This window comes from Thermobia domestica, chromosome 12, assembly GCF_964235325.1.
Source record: "Thermobia domestica chromosome 12, izTheDome1.hap1.1, whole genome shotgun sequence".
In the NCBI taxonomy this organism is placed as follows: domain Eukaryota; kingdom Metazoa; phylum Arthropoda; class Insecta; order Zygentoma; family Lepismatidae; genus Thermobia; species Thermobia domestica.
In genome coordinates this window covers 72,992,320-73,013,930 of record NC_137465.1, presented here as the reverse complement: position 1 = coordinate 73,013,930, position 21,611 = coordinate 72,992,320, and the positions used below count along the sequence as shown (strand labels likewise).

At 35.6% G+C, this 21,611-nt stretch overlaps 1 protein-coding gene across 3 annotated transcripts in view; it reads right to left on the bottom strand.

The window, feature by feature from the left end:
• Positions 1-7,551: 7,551 nt before the first annotated feature.
• fuss (SKI family transcriptional corepressor fussel) overlaps positions 7,552-21,611 on the bottom strand; it is a 349,721-nt gene continuing 335,661 nt past the window's right edge. For all 3 annotated transcript variants that reach the window (XM_081733785.1, XM_081733784.1, XM_081733786.1), the window contains exon 6: positions 7,552-8,002. In XM_081733785.1, coding sequence (XP_081589911.1) covers positions 7,911-8,002 — 92 coding nt within the window. In that variant the 3' untranslated portion in view covers positions 7,552-7,910. The remainder of the gene's footprint in view (positions 8,003-21,611) is intronic.

Genomic DNA, 21,611 nt, shown 5'->3' with positions numbered 1-21,611 from the left:
GACAGATTACGTTCCCAGTAATAGTATTGGGTAGTTCGAAAATAAAGTAGCTTTTATACTTTAGAATGCACTGGGATTTGTCGGTTTTTTTTTTTTTTTTTTTTTTTTTTTTTTTTTTTTTTTGCTTTTTACAGCATCTTTGATTTAATTTATTAGTTCAACTAACTATAAAATATATAGATCAAGGAAACTGAAATTCTGTCAGTTCATTAACTTTCGGATTGATCGGAGTTGTTCTTGTACAGAGGTTGATTCACGTAAGTTGAGCCAAAGTCTATATGCAAACGTACCGCACATGCGCAACCCATTGCTGTCAGATTGCTAGAGGCAAGCAACAATATCTTGTTAATCACGCAGTAGAGCAATGTGGTCAAACGTATCCTGATGATGCCGAAAGTGAATAGGTTCTGGGAGGGATTCATCTGACCTTTTCCGATGTTAAGTTCACGGAATCACCCATCGTAGATACGTGTAAGGTGCATAAATGTTCGTGTAGGTTGTGTCAGTGTGAATCGTATTATACTCAAATATGTGGCACAGAGTCCTGCCCCACCACAGCAACGCGAGCAGCTAGGAACGGCTATGCGTGAGGAGGACCCCGCCGCTATTGCGTGTGACTTTGCGTATGGCGACTTCCCAAAATCCCACACACAGCGTGTGATCGTCAGCAAAGGCAACACACTACAGGCAACAATCAAACGCGTCATTCACAGGTATTTACGCCTCATGGTCGCTCTCAAGAACTGCTTGCACGCTCTAAAACTATGTTATGTGGCTGAGCGAAAAGGAACTGCTGGAATTCTACCACCGTATTGTACAGGAAACTGAAATTTCGCCAAATTTCCTCCTGTGACATCCTGTCAAGAGTTCAGATGCCAGCCCAATTTACCATTGTGGTTTCGGACTCTCAAGCAGCACATGTCCCATCGTTGATTTCGCACATGTCTCTGCTGCTTTTGGAAAGCCTGTAAAGATGAGTGAGATGCAATACCCATGGTCCTGTTGATACGTAGTCTTCTGCATTAGAAACTCCGATGCCGGACTATAGTCAGTAGAGATAGCCTGCAGATCAAAGTCAAGCAGTGGTTTAAAAGAGTGGTTTACAAATATTTACATTTCTTGTACTTATAAGCTCGTCATTACTAAACGTAATTCGTGGAAGATTTCCAATTTTGTTTCCAAGGAAGCTCTAGAATCGAATGCAGAAGGAAAACTAAACATTCAACTCATTAAAGTTAATATTAAACCATCAGAAAAGTAATTGATTACAGCTAAAAGCTATTCAGGATATAAGTAAGTAAGACTTATTCAGGATATATCTTCATTATTACTATTATTATGTAGTTTTTCAACTCATCCACTCCAATCTATTCTGAAATTATTTGAAGATCTAGACCAACTGGTTACGTTATAAACACAGCCAAATCCTGCAGACAAGGCAAATTGTGATATAGATACTGTCAAGTTCTTGAAACAAATTTCATACTGAAATTATTTAAAGAACTTGGCGAACGGTTATAACAGACCATAACTTACCTTGGGTGAAGAACTTGACTAGTTGATAACGTAACAAGTTTGTCAAATTCTCAAGATAATTCCAGAATGAGGAAATTTATTTCAAGAAAATGGCAGAATCGATCATAATTTACTTTGGCTGAAGAATTAGGGTGTATTTATAATGTAACAGTTGGCCAAGTTCACCAAATAATTTCAGAACGAGATATTTTTCCAGCACTTAGCAGAATTGATATCATAATTTACATTGGCTGAAGAATTTGGCTATATTGATAATATAAGTTTACATTTTCGTACGAGATTGGAACAGCTTTCTTCTTTACACGAATTATTTTGAATTGGGATATCTTGCTTCCGTGACAGGTGACAAGGATAATATTCTGTCCAGATTTCACTTTTTGCCTCTAATAGTACGATGGTTAGTCAACTAGTTAACCTGAACAATAACTCATGAGCCATTATTACTCTTAAATAATACTTAATATAGTTAACATAATGTTCATTTTGAAATGATGAAAATTTAAAACGCAAGTGTACCAAATGTTTGAATGTAACACTGAAGTTAAATATTACATATTGAAGAGAAGCGATATTTGATAAATCAGATGAAATTTCCAGGTTTACATCCCGATTCCACGATTATGCTCTTCACTCTAAAGGTGGATGACTAAGGAAAATTAGAAGTTATAAGGTAATCGGTGGAATTAAAATGTGAGAGGACACTGGAAAACACGTGGGCACGATGTTGTCCACCACAAGCTTATGAGGACAAGGATCAAATCAGGGACCCTCGCACGAGAGGTGAAAGCTTCACCACTAAGTCATCGTGTGAAACGAAAGATTTACTGAATATTAAAAGTATATGTTTCATGTAAGAAACATAGTTGACGTAGAAATTAGGTTAATCAGCCCTAACAGGGCTCTAACACATGTTGCAACGACTTTGTTGAAAAGAATACTATTTGAATTTCTATGATACATAAATAAACATGCTGTTACGCATTTTTCTAAGATTAATGTATTACGATATCTTTGATTTGATATCATATAGGTTAATTATTTAAAACACTGCATAATTTCAAAAGAGCTAGATAAAACTTGAGTTTCAATTAATATCAGAAAGTTATGCTTTTTGTATAACTTTTCGTAATGAGTAGCGCGTTGTTGATGTGTTATTACCATGTTACATATTAGACCTTACTACCATTTGTGTACTGTATGTGTAAGATTGACTGAAGGAAGCTATGAACTTGAGGCGTAAACAAAGAGCTATGATTGAGTTCCTCGTAAAAGAGTGTTGCACCTCTGTAGAAGTTGAAAGCTAACAAATTTCTATGAGGACACTGTAGGGACGTGAGCAATTTCAGGCGTTGGGTGAGGAGATTTAGTGGAAAAGATACCAATATTCACGGCTCTGCACACATTCACATTTAACAAAAATCCAATAAAATCCGATTTTATAACTCGGACTAAAAGACACTAGTTCTTTCAATTTCAACACGAAAGCAAGAAAGGTTTTATCTATAATTTTATAAAGTCGTTTTAACATTTTGTTATTAAGAATATCTTTGACAGCCGCTATCTATAAATTTTAGAATCTATAAATTTTCACTTTAGTATAAGACACTTTTAATATTGTTTATTCATGGGCAGCGCTTTACATCATTCACATGTAAAACTTTATTTCTGATTTAGATCTGTAATTTTGTACAAAAATTATTATTTTGTAATTTATCACATATTGCATTTAATATCGTTATTGAACAGTAAGAAACACTATTAAGAAACTATCTAAAGCGATTTTTAGATAGAAAAACATTTGAATTGTTCTACAAGTATTTTAACTAGGATAAGTTCAACTATACCGATTTTCATTTTTGTAAATTTTCACTCGCGTTTTTACATACTTCTTATTTATCCGGAATTAATTCGGCACTTATTCAAAACTCTTAAGTAAGTACACAGTCACACTCAAAAATGAAGGATTTTAGTAAAGCTACCCTATCACTTAATTCTTGACTATCTTTAAACGATAACTTTCCTCTAACCTTACAGGTTTCACGTAACTTAGGGTTATACATAGCTGCTATTCCCTGTTCGGTTAGGCATGTCTCGTTCGAGGAGCAAATCTTGTTTGTGCAGCAGGTTTAATCGCTATGAAAAGCTAAAACGACATGTCCACCAAACGAGCTCAGGTGAGAGGAGGGAAGCGATACTTTTCGTTCATGCACACAACCTTTCTTCCTGTCATCTATTTAGGAAAACAAGAACTACTTCAATTAGATTGAAATTTACATGATATTCATGTCTTTCTGTACTTTTCGTCTAATAGGATGTGACATCGCATGTCACAGGGTCTCAGATTTCCCGCGCAAAATGCCAGAACACCCTTTTTACAATATACTGATAATAATCATGCACTTTCTTCTTGCGAACATATCAGAATTAATCACTTGGAAGTAATAGGTGAGCTCTCAGTTTGAGCCAGATAGTAGATTATTCTTCTTACACGTGTTAGTTGAATATCGATTACTAATAAATGAACAATATTTGAAATGTCGTGTAAATTATATTATGTTCTGGTGAAAAACTGGAGAATTTGGAGTTTTGAACATTTTTAGTGGAGAGCTCCCTGTTGTACTTATGGCTAGTGCGTGTGCCTAAGATTCGATTCCAGGAGGTGAGCACAAAAATTTGATTTAATGTAAATACGAGACTGTTTCGACTAAACCGGAATGTCTGGAAACCCTAAATCAGTGGCAACTGAATACCTATGCAAGTGTACTGCTAATTGAACACTAATTTTTAACTAAACACCAACATTTTTGATCCTATGTGCACCTGAATTAATTATCTCTTGCCAAAAGTATTCAACATCATAAAGTTTCTGGTAGTAGAAAAAATTCTGTACTTATTTCGTTGTAAATTATTGTGTGAGAGAGCTTTTTTTTTTTTTTTTAATTCACGAACTTAATTTCATACCAAATATCATTTACAGCAAAGACTTTTCGACTTAAATCACAAGGATTTATTAGAGTTTTGACGTTGTCCATTTTCCCCGAAATGTCAAGTTCTTTCCAACTTTCTTGTTAAGCCTACTACAACCGCAAGTTAAAGCAACAATCTAGGATAACAGTCTCCAATAGCATCCTTGCTAAACTGAACCCTTGAGTAGCATTTTTGCGTAATTATAAGGTAACCAAGAAAGTTCTGTCGGTTTTTCACCCACCACCTGAGAGCATCGATATGTCATCTAAGACGTACCTCGAAGATAAAAAAATACCCTCCATACCCCCTCCTACCAACGTTCTGGAAGGCCATCGATTCCATTGCGGTCGAACTTGGTGGGCTGTGAAGCGAAGAATTTATCAAGTGCATTTTGCACCTCTGCTAGGGATTCGAAATGACGTCCTCTAAGGTGATTGTCCAAGAAATGGAACAAGTGATAATCGGACGGTACAACGTTCGGGTAGTGTGGCGGATGCAATAGTGTTTCCCATCCAAAGTGTAGAATGGTGTCCCGGGTCATCTTAGCCACATGGTTCTTAGAGTTGTCCTGTAACAGGAGGACCCCCCTTGCTATTCAGAAGGGGCTCCAGGGTTTTGAGTTCTTCTTGAATACGGCTCAACTTCTAACAGTACACAATTGCATTGATGCTCTGACCAGCTGGTAGCAGTTCCCGATGCGTGATGCCACGAGCAATCCACCAAACATACAGGAGGACCTTCTTCTGGTGCAGTGCTGGTTTCGGCTGTTTTGGAACCGGTTCAGGGATGCTAACAAATGATGACGGATCCCATGGAGCCTCGTACAGGATCCATTTCTCATCACATGTCGACACCCAGTCCAAAATGGCTCCTTCCTCAGACGAGACATCAAGGAAACACAGGTGTCTGCTCGCATTGCTTCCTGGCCCGGAGTCAAATCATGTAGGACTCATCGACCCAACTTGTAGTGCTTCCCAAGTTGATGGAGGTACTGCTGAATGATTTCAAATGTTCGTGCGTAGTCATGACACCCTCACAAAACGCCTGGCATATCTTTCTCCCCGCTGCAGCGGCGTTTGACCTCAGTTTGAAGTCGTACAGCATACAACCCTTATGACGCTCTGTGGAGATCCTATGTTTACTCTGTTCTTACGCAAGTTCACGGTGTAACTGAACTGCCATAACCAGGTAGTATGTTGGATATACCCACACCAACAACTGACTTTCGTCGTATCTCCATTCGCATTCCTCTCACGGTGTGAGGGCGAATGGAACACATACCTCCACAAAAAGTGACAGAACTTTCTTGGTTACCTTTATAATGACGATACACTGGACCAAAGATTTAAGTAAAGATATAAGAAAAAAACATCAAAGCGTGGTCACCAATTTTTGCTTTGTTTTCTCTTTCAATGAACTCTCTCATATATCTACAAAGCCGTCTCTTTGAAGCAGGGAACGTGGAGTCGATTCACAATAGGAACTTACATGTAGATCTCATGTAACCCCCGTTAAGCAGTAGATTCATGTCTTATATAGCCTCGCTGCTGAAACAGACAACTCCAATTCAACCACCCAATACTTCTGTAATACGATTTTCATTGATGTAAAAACATCTGAAGATGTGATTTCCTTCTTGCCTTTGTATGAAGGCTTATTATCATGTGGCATTTGTTACTGACATTGTATCCTACTCATAAATAAAATGTATACATGTACATATGGAAATAAAATCTTACCTATACATTATTCGGCGTAAGCTCTAAACTGCGATAAACAAAGCCACGTGAAACTAAATCTCGCTGATTTTCTGTTGTCCTTGTACTCTTCCGCAAAATAGTTCATGTGATTGCATTATTACTTTTACTATGAAGCTTCATATAAAACTGCTATATTATTATAAATGACAAAAATATAATACGGATTATCTAATAATACTGCAATCGAATGTGGCTAATGAAACAATATAAATAAACACTAAGCATGCGCAGTAATTATGGCGCCAACTCAACTGTGGACGGGTAAAGTCTGAAAGATGACTGGCGTGAATCCCGGTTCCGCGAGTGTTGTGGTGAAACACCAACAAGGCAAACCTTTACTCACTAAGCAACAATTGTTTACGAGCGAAATTCAAATACTTTTTTTTTAATCTTTCGAGTTTTTTTCTTTCTTTTCTGCTGCTGCTGTAAGTATCTGGACAACATGAGACATTATTGTCAAAATGCACGTGCATAATTTGCTCCTCCCCGTGCGGAGTGGGAGTAATACATCACTAGCCAATCGTATTTGTAACAAGCGGAAGGATACAAATATTTTGTTTATCGGAGTTTAGAGCTTACGCTGAACAATGTTTAGATTTATTGTTGTCGTTTATTTACGTCAAAAATAGTAGCTAGGCTTGAAAAGAGGCACCTGCTATAAATTAGATTTTCAGCTCTTCGTCCAATGCACTTTCGAAATTAGGATTACATGCAAACTGTACAGAAATCACATATGTTTTCTTCTCATTTATCCGAAAACTCTATAACCAAACAAAAATATAAGGAAAATGTGATTTGTGCTTACGAAAGGAACGTATGAAAGGAACGTATACCTGCCTCCAATCTAATTGTTTAGTGTTCGTGATCTTACTTAAGAGATCAAAGCGTTTCCGATTTAACTGGAAGTTGCTGTCGCGTAATTAGGCCACCCGGGACATTTTTGAGTCCAAGCGCTGTTTGGTGCGTCGAGAGACATTAGGATGTCGAACCAAGAATCGAACGCGGCTTCCCCGGGCCAAAGGCACGTATACTAACCACTTTTCTGCATTGGAGATGTAGACTGTTATCCACATACAACTATACTTGTAGTGTTGACCATCTTCAAACTAATAGCAGCATGCTCTCTACAGACACATTGTATGGAGAAAATTTCTTTTGAATCGGAAGATATATACGAAGTGTTTTAAATGCGTTTTTACTGGTTTTTATTAACCTATTGTATTACCTATTACTTATTCTATAAAGAGTAGTAAGGACTTGTAGTAAAGATGTCAGAGAATGAAACAAATTATTTTTCAACCACTCAATAATCATTAATCTTTATTTATGTTGAAACATTGATATGTAACGAAATAGTTCCACATATTTTATATGTATATCTTATTTACATCACAAATTGGTGAAAGGTAATTATGCACTCAATACAACATGAAAGTCTTGGGAGAAATAAATTTCATAGAATATATTAAATACAATATTAACAGCAAATTTACATTCTTCTGTTGTACACAACTGCTTTTAAGTTCTAGCACTTTCATTTTACAAGTTCTTATACTTCACAATGGAAACCACTGGTGTATCACTTGTGGGAGAGAAAATGCTTCCCAATAAACTCCAAGTAAAAACAAATGATAAAAGTGATTGGAACTACGGTGTTATCTTTGATTCTTGATAGTTGGTGAGATTTGGATAGTCCACGGTCATTTTCCCAGATAAGTGGTGAAGTGGAATTTGGACATCTGAAAATAAAAAGTACAAACAATTGATTAATGAAAAATAGTCATCCGATATATATTTATGAATTGAAAAAAAAGTTATTTTGATTATGAATAATACCACATAAGCTTCATACAATCGCCTTCAAACGATACTGTTAATATTACAATTTCTTCCTTTAAAACAAGGAGATTTGTATTGATAGCCATCATAGATAGTAGACCGTAGAAGATTATATCTTCTTTATTAGTAGTAGGCTAAGAAATATAACTGCCGTGATTGACTTACTATATTAGTACTAAGAAAAGAAGTCGATTACAGGCTAATATATTTATGAATATAGTCCTCAAGATTTATGTTCTGTACAATACATATTAACGTTAGAGCAATTGTTTTAAAATATCGTATAAAAGCGAGTGGTGATCCCATAAAAGTGAGGTCTAGATATTTAGGATTAGGAGTAAGGCAGGAGCTAAATCATGTGTGAGAGAATTTGTGTATAATAAGAAATGGTGCTGAAGTGATGTTTCACAAGAACTTTAAGATGTACGCATCACCTACGTACGACGAATACATTAATCTTCTACCTTGTGGCCACAGAGATCATTGGGACAAATGACAAAAAAACAAGAACATCAATATCTCGAATACGGCGATATATTGGCGTCCAAGATGGCGAAGGACTTTTAGCAAGTTGCGCGTGGTCGCATAACTATAGCACGAAATAAGTCTAACACATAAAATGAGATTAAATAAAATCAACCCACTATTATGTCGTGTGGGCTAAAGAAGATAAAGTGAATATTGATTATAAAATAACTGGCAGAATGAGGATATAGGAAGAAACGGGAGTACCCCCCAAAAATCAAGAACACAATGTTATCCCCCACAAAGTCAATTGATCTGGGATCAAACCTGAAAGAATCAGTTGAAACAGATAAATGCAAATCCTATGAGCAATTTCTTTAATATTATTATTATTATTATTATTTTTTTTTATCGCGCACATCACACAGTATTTCGTCAATTTTCTAAGATTTCTGTTAATTTTCAATTCAAATTCCCTAGCACCCGAATCATCAGCAAAGTGTACCCATTTAACTCCTTCTACCGAAATATAACCTTCCTTACTCAAACCGTTCTTCATTACTTCTTCTCGATAAATACTCAATAATCTCAGTGAGAGGAAAATCCTGTCAAATACCCCGCTGACATTTATTCTATTCTATTAATAAATTGTACTTGTTATTTCATTTAATATTTCATCACAGCCTTATATGTTAAACACAAAATAAAATTTTCCATTTCACAATGTCGAAAATCTGTAAATCAGTGAACAGTACTCACACTTCCTTTCGTTTCTCTAAAAATATGTCAGCATTTATTTTAACTAGACAAAGATATCTTTAGTAGGGTGAAGCGAAAACATTAAATTTTCGAGTATCGAATTCTAATAGAGCTCAAAAGTTGCGTACTTGCATGATATCAACGAAAAAATAACGAGAGAAATCATACATTATATCTTCAGTTCGCGCAAACGGCTTGAAGTTTGAAAAAGAATTATTAAAAAACATCAAAGTTTACCTTTACGCAAGAAATATACATATTACTTTTTCCATTTCTATAGCGTCTAAGTACTTTATTTTAGTTGAGTGAGGTCATGTTTGTTAATAATTCATTAATGTAAGTGATTTATAATTTTACTTTCATAATAATTTTCCAGCTCTTCGACCTTTCTCAACGTTCTTTTTTCATGAAATGACCCAGAAGTCATCATGAGGAGGTGGCTGTAATTCGAATTCCACCCACACCTTACCCAACCATCCTACCAATTAGGGTGTGCTAAATTATGTTGATTTAGTCAAGGATTTAGCCTTAAAATCAGGGTTTTTAAAAATCACATTTTAGCATTGTGAGTCTTGGGAGCAAAGTTGCTCTAATGTAGCCATCTCTGTTTTTTTGTCTGCACACTTTTCTTGCAGACTCTGTAACAAGTTCGACACGTCTTTCAACTTCCTGAATATGTAATAGAGAATCTAAGAAGTCATGACCAGATTTGTTATACATAAGTGATAAGATGTCATACATAAGTTTCTGTTGTCAAACTATCGAGCACTGGAGGGGGGGACAGCTTACATTTTCTGAAATCTATTCCTCCAAAATGATCGGTGCTGAGAAGATTATAATGCGGACGGGCATATGGGGAATACGAATAATCGATCCTTTTCATCCCAGGAACTCTAAGTGCTGAATGATACCTTCCGCTATTACGGAAACGGACACTGCCAGGTGCGATGTCCGAAGATGGTACAGTTTTTTTCCGTTTTTTTTAAACACGGTAGGATTCCCTAGTATGGTGTCGTGATGCATCACTTCTTGGATGAACAATTTCCTGGGATATGGATTGGTCAACGTGGGCCAGTCGAATGGCCTGGCTGATCACCAGACCTAATGCCACTTGATATCTACCTGCGTGGACATGTTTGTTTTGTGAAAATTCGTAATCTTCGTCATTTGAAACAATGTATCGCAGCTGCTTGCGCACAAATTACACCAAATACCCTGTTTCATATCCACAGAAATTGGAACATGAAATTGGAAATTGGAACATTGCACATCACGGAGAGCATGTGAAACACCTTATGTAACAAGTAAGTATAAGTTTCAGTTGGCAATAACTTTTCACCAACTTAAGTTAGGTAAAATCTGATTGTATATTTCATATCCTGAGAAAATTCTAGCCAATGGTCATTTATCACGCTACTCACTTATCCTTCATAATAAAGGTTTCGAGCCCAAGATGACTACGTCCGCGTGACATACTCTCAAAAATATCCCCCTGAGTTTAATATGTATCGCCCGTCTCATATTCAATGAAACTACATCCGTTTGGATTTTAAAAGGCGTGGTAAGGGACTTTTGGTACACCCTGTAATCAGAAGTTGCTAATTAATTCGAAGTATATATCTGCTAATACTCTACATATAAAATTCTAATTGACATATTATTTATAAATATTAAATTAAATTACTTATAATTTTAGTTTCTTTATTTATTGCTTCAACTTCATAGGGTTGTGTTCTGTATGCAAAAAGATACGGATGATAAATCCAAGTGAATAATAGAATTGTTGAAGTGTTGAAAGTAGAGAAATCTCAGAAGTCCAATAACCAATGGTTTCTAATGTAATATTCTCTTGGGAGGAAACAATGAATACGTTATCTACAAATCAGTGATATGTCATTCACAAACGATGCCACCATACTTATATGTGCAAGAGGTAATTTTCGCCGTACTAAAATTACTCCATGTTTGTTCAGGTGATATTATTCTACATATTACATTATTTTAAAATCAGTCTTCCTAAAAATGATAATAATAAGAACTTTATCTGACCTTCGAATTGTAGTTTCATGTGGGTTTTATCGATATTAATGGGAGTTATGTCATGCTTTCTAGAAGTGTTGAAGAGAGTGAGTAATGCCGCCGAGTCTCATCCTGATTGATGGGAAAATCCCAACCTACATTTCCTCGTGGAAGAAAATAGGCAACGCCTTTGGCGACCAACGTAGGTGAGGAATCATCCTCTATAAAGTGCCCACTGCCTCCTCGAAGGGCGGATGGGCTGATAGAGGTCAGGGCACCTTCTCGTCCTTATGAGAGAGACTGTTCTAAAAGGCAGATGAACCACAAGGTGATCAACGGTATGGAAATATGGAAAGGAAATGGGAATACTATCACGTTATTTTTTCCCAAGAGGAACGAAAGAGGAGACTAAACATAATGATGGTTCTTCCTGAGGTAAAATATTCCGGGAGTAAAATAATGTCCTTTTTGGATCTCCGGGCCAGGTTAAAACTACTAGGGATGAGTACGAGACAAGATTTGAGGCTGTCTCGTCTCGAAAATGTGCTGTAAAAGTGATGTTTTGACTCGAAAAACGTATATTTTTCTATTGGAAGAGCTGTGTCTCGACTCGAATTTTCTCAGGAAAATTCTGTCTCGACTCGACTCGTGCGCATCCCTAAAAACTACTCCGGAAAGAGCCATCAAAAAATAATATAGAACTTACATTTCAGTATAGGAACTTGAAAGGTAGAAACTTGAAGATGTGCGGGTAAACTTGAAAATTTAAAAGTGGAAATGAGAAAGTGTAAAGTGAACATAGTAGATTTGAATGAAGTGCAATGGTCAGAGAAAGGTGAAATAGTGTCCGGAAACTACACAATATTCTACACGGGTGGAGTTAAGGTTGAGAATGGTGAACCGATAACAAGGAGAAACGAAATAACTGAAATTGTTACAAAAATGCAATGTGTAGTGATCGCTTAACGCAAATCTAAGTATAAAACCAGTGGATATTGTTGTAATTCAAATGTATATACCAATAGCTAACCATGAAGACTGAAGACAATGAAGTGTAAGTAATATATGACGAAATTAGTGGCATATTGTATAAGAAGGGGTCTGGTTAACCCCAGAGTAATGGAAAATTTGAACAGTATGGTGCGAGAAGGATCTGAGAATAAGACAGTGGGCCACACTAGGCTGAAGAAACGCGTGGGCCCAGATGCTGATCGACTATTGTAGGCAACATGAGTTGGTGGTGACAAATACAGAGTATAAAAAGGGGAAAAAAAGTTGTACACGGTACACAATTTACAGATGATTTGAAAAATAGAAGAAAATACTGAAAGCTAAAGATCGAGAAACGTGGAAGAAATGTTTCCAGATTTAACGTAAGGGAGGATCTATTAGTCTCACGAGCTACCAACAGGTATTATAATAATAATAATAATAATAATAATAATAATAATAATAATAATAATAATAATAATAATAATAATAATAATAATAATAATAATAATAATAATAATAATGTCATGTTAATGAAATAGTGACAATGTGAAAAAGTTTTTATTATTCTCTATTGCTATGAATAGAAAATTTATACACACATAAGCAGTGATATAGTTTGGAAAAAATGTTTACCGGAACGGCTGTAACGCTCACGGTTCATGAGTCAATTTGTTGCTGCAGTCCAACAAAATCATGTAAGATTTTTAATTAGTGAGCACAATCCTACGTGATTAAAAACTTCGGATCTATTATCTCTACTGTGGCGGTAGTATGAATATTCTAATAAAAAGTAATACAGGAAAGTTCTCAAATACATGTACTATTTTATAGAGTTCAATGTAAATAATATAGGTTGACAAATATGGTACAGGCACGTATCCAGGAATTTTTTTGGGAGTGATCTCTTAAGTTTTTCCAATTGATCTAAATTCAACCTGAATATAAATTGTACAGGGTTTTCATAAAGTCTGGACGGATTTAATTTGCTTATAATTTTCATAAAAATGCTCATAATGAAATCAAATAAAGTGCAAACGGTAGCGGAAGGATTAAATTTTTAGTTGGCAACACTATTAGATAAGCGGCAACTCTGAACACGTTGAGAGAGGGAGAGAGAGGGCAAGGGTCAGTTTCTCACCAAATTCCATCCATTGTTGTTTTCATTGTTGTTTCAATGTTGACTGTTGAAAGTAAGTTGTAAGCTGTATTGGTGTGTGTCTTTTAAAGAAATAAATAAATGAAAAACTCCTCTGAGAAGACTACTTTTTTACCGTATCAAAGATGGCGTCGGTGAAAGAGAAAGCGCAATGTGTTCTGTGGTACGCAGAGCTAAAAATCACCAACTCTGGTGTGTCGAAAGTTCACCAAAGAGTTCAAAAAGTCGGCACCGACTGAGAGTGCAATCCGAAAGTGGCATGCTAAGTTCTTGGAGACAGGAAGCGTCCTGGACCGTCCTCGAAGTGGGAGGCCACCAACATCGCCTGCAACAGTGAGCAGGGTAAGGGAAAGCATCATCAACAGCCCACAGAAGTCGATTCCTAGACGGTCCAGTTGGAGGTGTGGCGGTGAATGAACTGAGCTGGTGCAGATTACAGGTAAAAATTTAATCCTTCCGCTACCGTTTGCACTTTATTTGATTTCAATATGAGCATTTTTATGTAAATTATAAGCGAATTAAATCCGTCCAGACTTTATGAAAACCCTGTATATTAACTCTGTAAAATACTCATGAAGTTATTTCAAATTTACATACAAATAGGAATTCCAGGTTATCTCTCGTCCTCATACCCTCACTCCTACGTATGTACCTGTTTGCACAGCGCTTTCCGTTAATTCAAAATTATAACATTTTATTTCAATAACTTATGGTTTAAATTAGCAAACTCTAAAGAACTTTAGTTTACTCCGTCAATTATATTGCCTTCTTGTAAATGCTGGCTGCCAGTTACAATAACAAAAGATGCACTTTATGACTTAATTGCAATTCCTATTTTGAATGAAATCAACAGAAGCAGAAGCAGGCTTGGCCACTTTTGCAATTCTCCTCACTTCCTACATATAGCGTTCTTGAAAACAGGACAATCCCGTTTATTGAAATTGTGAACTTTCCCTCTACAAAACTATATTAAGCATTTTAGAAAGAAGTAAATGTTTGTAACCTAATTTTTCACTTCTTTCAAGCTATAGGGGAAAGTTGGAAGTTTTAAGACAGGTTTTCAAAAGTCGCTACATTTTCCGTATTTTTCGTCCGTTGCCGCTTTGTCGCCAGGACAACGAAAAGTCGCTACACGTAGCGGAATTCCGCTACGGTTGGCAACTCTGATTCCCAGTTTGCGGCTGAAGCTGCATTTATTCACTTCATAAGGTGCAATGTATTAGTTAGTTCAAAGATAGATAGGCAGCTATTTTTCTACGCGAAAAATTATAAGAAATGTTTATTTTACTGTTTGGTTTTTAAGGCATATTAGCTTGCCATCTAGCGGGCAATTTATCCGCTTCTGTTAGAAATATCAATTGTTCAGCTTAACAGACAAGGAACAAATACAGTGCACAATAAACATTTTTTTACCAAATAATAAATGCTTTCTTCTTGTGTGTTCACATTCGTAGACTTTTATAATCGTAAGATCCTAAATTCATTTAATTGCGTCTGTTTGACTGTTCTTACCCTTGGTGCGTTACTATTACTATACTGCACGCGTGAAATTCGCTTCTCCCAAAAATATACTTTTTTTTCGCAAGCCATGAAATCTTTTAGCGATTCCAAACGATAAGCTATCCTCCAGTAACGCTGCGTGAAGTCTCGAAACGGTTACGCTGAAATACTTCTCAGAAAGTGGTTATTCATGCAATATTTGTTTGCAATTGACTGTACAGTGCAATAACAAACATAGCAATGCTTCTGTTTTACATGGAGTATTACTACTTCCAATAAACAAGTAAAAACTGTTGAATATTCAAATACAAACTCAAGCTATATACTTCGCTCATAACGACAAATATTAACGTACTCTAGTACAAAACATTGCTACTGCAGGGTAGCACACAGTGCTATACTATTACGAGCAGAAGTGAATTATCGGAATTTTGAATATTGCAGAAACTTTCTTTTAGTAGCGAGATTGTCGAAAATGATGAAACACTTGTTTCTTTATTAAGATAAAATATTGAATGCAAAGGAACGGAAAGTTTAATATTGTAAAAATTACCCCTTTTCCCACTTTAGACAATGAAAGTATGTATTTTTTTTTATTTTAATTAAGTTTTACTGTACCGAATTTCACATCAGGAACTCAAGCGAACCCCCTCATTTGGCATTTTCTGAATAAAGAAACATGAATTTCAATATTATAGAAAATGACCCCATTTGTCATCTCAGGAGCGGAATTTACAATGCGTGCATTGCCTTCCTTTTAATTAAGAGTTTTTAAACAGAATTTTGCAATAACTCAAGCAAATCCTTACATTGGGCATTTATGAATAAAAAGTGGGAATTGGATATTGTAGGAATTGTACGATATTTTGGAAAAAGCTAAGATATTCTAATGAGGAGATTATCAGATTTCATCTCCCTAGCTTCAGGTATTAGTGGGATACTCTATTGTTGCCAAAATCATTGAGCCCTCTTTACCGCCCTCGTGGTACAGTCCCTTCTTATCCATTGCTTTCGAGACAAAAGGAATTTTCAGTTCAAATTTTACGTTTCCGCGTCTGGTCTGGGTGTTGATGCGTGAATCACCTTCTATGGGTGATAAGTAGGCTCCGGATTCTTAGGTTCGAACCTATTTTATTCCTGTATAGTGAATGCAAAAAATTCGTGTTTTCTTTACATTTCAAGTTGCTATAAGTAGAACTATATTAGTTTTATAGGACCTAAAATGTCCTAATTGGGGGGTTAGGACCTAAAAAATCCTAAATTAGCTTTTAGAACATACAACGTCCTAAATGATTCTTTATAGTTATTTTTAACTTGAAAAATACTTTCAAACACGTAGTCAATCGTCAACAACATAATTTCATCTGTAAAGGTTTTCTCGGAAGCTCCTAACAGAGTGGCTATCTTCAAGGATATGCTTCCAAACACACCACTGCCACCACAGCCCGTTGTGTCCCGTTGGGGAACGTGGCTCTCAGCAGCACTGTACTATGCAGATAATTCTGAAAGTATTGTTCAGATCATCGATTCGCTCGACGAGATTGAAGCCGCTTCAATCACGTCTCCAAAAAAAGCACTGAAGTCACAGTTTGCTGTACAACAACTAAGTTACATTAAAGCCAACTTTTCTCATCTGCCTCAATCCATCACTGAATTGGAGAAGAAGTCTCTTTCACTAACAGAAGCTCTTCAAATTCTTCAAGAAGTGAAAGAGAAAAAAGTACCTGGGGAAGTTGGAACAAAAATTGCGGACAAGTTGGAGGCGGTTTAGAAACGCAGTCCTGATTTCACACAGATACAACTAGTGGGCCAAATTCTTCGTGGAGACAATGTCCAAGAAAATTTGCTATGGAATCCCGAGGAATTAGCCAGTATGAAATATGCGCCTCTTACATCGTGTGATGTGGAACGCAGTTTTTCTGCATTCAAGAGAGTTTTGTCAGACGACAGGAAAAAGTTCACAACAGAAAATCTTGCCAAATATTTTGTTGTTCAGTGCCATTACAGAGAGTGAAGTGACCACTTTTTGCGCTATAGAAAACATGAAAAGTGCCGGAAAAACAATATTTGAACATTCGTATTTCCTCAGTGTATCGTTAGAAAAGTGAAGTGATATTTGTGGTGGTGTATAAAATTTCAAATATAAGAAAACTGACAAAAAAAAAAAAAAAAACAACTACTACTACTACTACTATAGTACGACAGGCCATACATATGTTAAACTATATTTCAGCTATCAAAAAAAGTCCAAGGTAAGAAGAGTTTTATTATTTTTATTACGCAGAAGACTGGTTAGCATAAAGCTTACTAAATTAAGGTTACCATTTAAGTATGAAATAGCTAACAAAGTGTTTAAAGTGTAGTAATATTCCGTTTTCAGTAATATAACGCTAAAAATCCTAAACGGTGTTTTTAAAAACCTATAAAATCCTAAAATGCACCTTTTAAAATCCTAATTTGAATTTTTTGGGACCTAAAAATCCGAAGCTTAGTGATAAGTATCGTGAGATCGACTATGAAAAAAAGAAATGCTAGTTCATTTGTGTATTAACAGTATTTATAATAGCATTTTATTATTATTATGTTAATTTTCCGTTAATGAATACGATATTTTTATTTTATTTATTTATATTTTTTTTTTTTATATCTCTGCGCCGAATCACACACTTCCTCTCCTAAGCACTATGCTTTGACTTTCGCTCACGTTTGCTGAAGCTTTACTAAAGGCTAGTCTTAATCAGGTTCGTACTTCTTTGTCGCTTCACTTCGAATTTGTGTGTTGCACTCAACACTTTCTTCTCCTGGAAACGGTGACGAAGTAATCATGTCTCCCCTCATTCTTATGCAATAAAGAATAGGATACGAAAGGATAGCCAGTGTTCTTGAAGGGCCTACTCTTGAAACCTACTATTCTTTGCTTCTTATTGTATGGAGCATTATAAAATGAAACAATATATTAATAGAATACAATGTATTAATGATTATGAGCATTATTTTGAGCTGACGTATAAAGTTTGGATAGCTTATTTATTGTCTTGGATAGCTTAGCCTTATTTATAGTCTTAGTGGACACTATGCCCCTCCCACGCTCTTTCATTATCTTACTTCTCCATCCTAAATAACAATAATAAACGTTTTTGTAGTCCTTATATGCAATAATTATGCAACAGTTACATTGTGATAATGTCACAATAGATGTACAAATAAATTTTATCCTGGCAGAAATGTTTATAAAACATACTCAAGAACCAATTAAGACTAAATAAAATTTCTTCTCTTCTTGTTGACCTCAGCCATAGGTTGGTGGGCAACATGGAAATTTTAAAACCTCTCTCTCCCTTGGGAGAGCTGTTTTAACTTTGATAAGGTCCCTCCTTCGTAACTGCATCTAAATATTCTGTCCTTGGTCTTCCTCTTCTTGGTTTGCCTTCTGCCTTTCCCTCTATCAACACAGTACCTAATCGGTGGCGAATAAGATGGCCAAGCATGTTGTTTCTTCTTTTTCCTATTATCTTCATGATCTGTCGTCCTTCACTTGCTTCCTTTACTACGTCTTCATTCCTTTTCCTTTTGGTTCATGATATGCGCAGCATTCTGCGCCGCATTTCAAATGTTTCCAGCTTGGATATTTCAGCTTCTCACAATGTCCACGTCTCTGATCTGTAAAGCGCCACGCTCCATACCAGGGTCTTAATAAATCGTTTACGAACACCCAACGACACATTTTTTTTATGTTAGCAGGTCTCTTTCCTTATTGAATACTTGTTTAGCCTGTGCTATTCCTGAACTTATGTCTTTTTCACTTCTTCCGTCTGAGGACATTCGACTTCCTAAATAGGGGAACGTCTTAATGTCCTCGATTTTCTCTCCATCTAGCCATACGTTTGCCCCTTCCTGTCTTGCTCCTATGCACTTTATAGCTTTGGTTTTCTTCTTATTTATTTTCATTTTATAAACAATCACAGATACTATACTTATTTATTACACAGAATTTTTCCAACCGGAAATCACAATTATTGTAATAAATAAATAAATAAATAAATAAATGGGTAATTTTGTGAAATACGTCGTGCTGTTGCCGAATTCATGTAATAATCAAAGAAGCTAACACATATAAATTTGTTTTTTCGTGAAGTAATTAACTCCTAAATCTGATTTTCTTTATAAATAATACCCATAATTGGGTGTGTCTTTGTGGTTTAACTCCTGCTTTAAGTTACGAGGCAATTTCAGATGTTTCAATGTCACCCTTAGAAAACATAACAGATCTCTAACAACAAATACTACTACGCAAACCATGAAAACAAGAAGCAGATCTTCATAAACTCTAAGAATTTTTAGCCCAGAGGCATACTTAGACCCATTTTAAAAGAAAAGAAATACAAGGACACCCTTGTTAGACCGAAATAATTGTTCTTAACTATGTAAATATACTGTACTAACCGCAATTAAAGTTCACTAAATTTCATTTTCTTTCCATGTAGTTTCGAGTCAAGAGCCATAAGTTCTTAGAGTTTATGAAGAGCTGCTTCTTGTTTTAATGGTTTACGTAGTAGTATTTGTTGTTAGAGATCAGTGTTATGTACTCTAAGGTTGACATTGAAACATCTGAAATTGCTTCGTAACTGAAGGCAGGAGTTAAACAACAAAGACACCCAATTATGGATATTATTTATAAGGAAAATCAGATTTAGGAGTTCTTTACTTCACGAACAAACAAATTTATGTGTGTTAGCATCTTTGATTATTACATGAATTAGGCAACAGCATGACATATTTCACAAAATTATCAATTTATTTATTATTTATTTATTACAATATTTGAAATTTCCGATTGGAAAAATTCTGTGTAATAAATAAGTAGTATTTGTGATTATTTTTTTTTAGAAAGTTGGTATTGCTTAAAACACATTTATTTCTTTTAAAGCCCAATGTACACAGCATATTGTTGTTTGTATTTCAACTTGTTTCTGAATTGAGAACAACAAATGGATAATTAATCAGGACATTTGGATTGTTCTCTTTCAATGCATGTCCTCAAAGCTATGATAAAGGATAGGGTTGACTCTGTTCTAAACGAACCTGATGACAATTGGAGTATCTATTGCTAAGCAGAGACCTTTGCAAACAGTTCAGGCGGTCTTTTACTGAACACACTTTGGAATGATTGCTTTCGCTCTCGAAATACTGGACATTGCTTGCAATAGATGGCGGGCAGTAGCGAATACAAGTGTGGAGAGGCGGGCCAGATTCAACCATTGCATTGTTGCACTCTGATTACTTTTCTCGTGGGTTAAATAGAAGACATTGAAACAAAGGACAACATTCGGTTATCTTCATTCCAAATATTGTCATTCAGGCACTAAGTACTCAGTTAAATTGAAAACTATTGTAATTTCCGTTCTTTGAAAATCCTTGTTTTCGAAAGCAACGCTGTAAATTAGGAAAAACATAATTGTTTCTTTTTTTCTCAATAAAAAACTTTTTAAAAAATCTGATGTTTCTATTGTATGACAGTGTTTAACAATACATGTACTTTATTCACATTGAAAATATTTACTCATTTAAATTGTGTATCGCATTGTATGATAATTTGTATACATAATTGTTGCTCCATAATTTTCTGTTATTAATCAAACGATTAGTGTCCCTTCCGAATTTGCTTAAATGTCCTTGAATTTATTCATAGAACGTTTAATGACAAAAATCAACAAAGTTTTGATATACATACACACATACATTGCGGTATAAATCTACCATTGAATAGAATTACATCTTTACTTTATCACTTTAATTACACCACAATAACAACAACTAATTTCACACTATTCATATAACAGAAGCACATGATACTTTACTGATTTTAGATGTATATTAGAAATTGTTTCTATTGTATTTAAGTTTTTGAAAAGTTTAATTACAGCAACTAAAAGTCATTGACCCTATTAGCTTTTCTTTCTTTCTTTCTTTCAACATCTATTATTCCTGTACTATATAAGAAAAATATAAGTAGCTAACATAAACAAGGTTTTGATTCTTTGTGCAATACCATCAACATCTAAAAACATAAAAATCTTAATTTTTGTCGTAAATATAGTATCAGCTAGAGTATCAGCTGACGAGTTTACGAAGGCACTTAAATCATTTCCTTCCGGATCATCAGGAGGTATGGACAGTCTCCGTCCTTCAATATTAAAGGACCTCCTACTCTCCCAAGACTGCAAAGCTAAAGAACACCTGACTAACGCCATCTGTGATTTTCTCCACTTGATTATTTCGGGTGATGTGCCCATGGAAATTAGACCTATTTTCTTTGGAGCATCACTAATAGCTTTGAGGAAGAAAAGTGGCGGCATTCGTCCCATCGCAGTAGGCAATGTGTGGAGGAGATTGTCAGCCAAAATAATTTGCCATAGAATTAGAGAACCTCTAACACTTTTTCTATCCCCACACCAATTGGGAGTTTGCGTCTCACATGGAGCAGAAGCAGCAGTCCACGTTGCTCGTATGTACTACTCTTTTCCACACCATCAGGAGAAAGTGTTTCTGAAGATAGACTTTAGAAACGCATTCAACGAGCTGAATCGTGATTCTATGCTCATACAGGTAAAAAACAA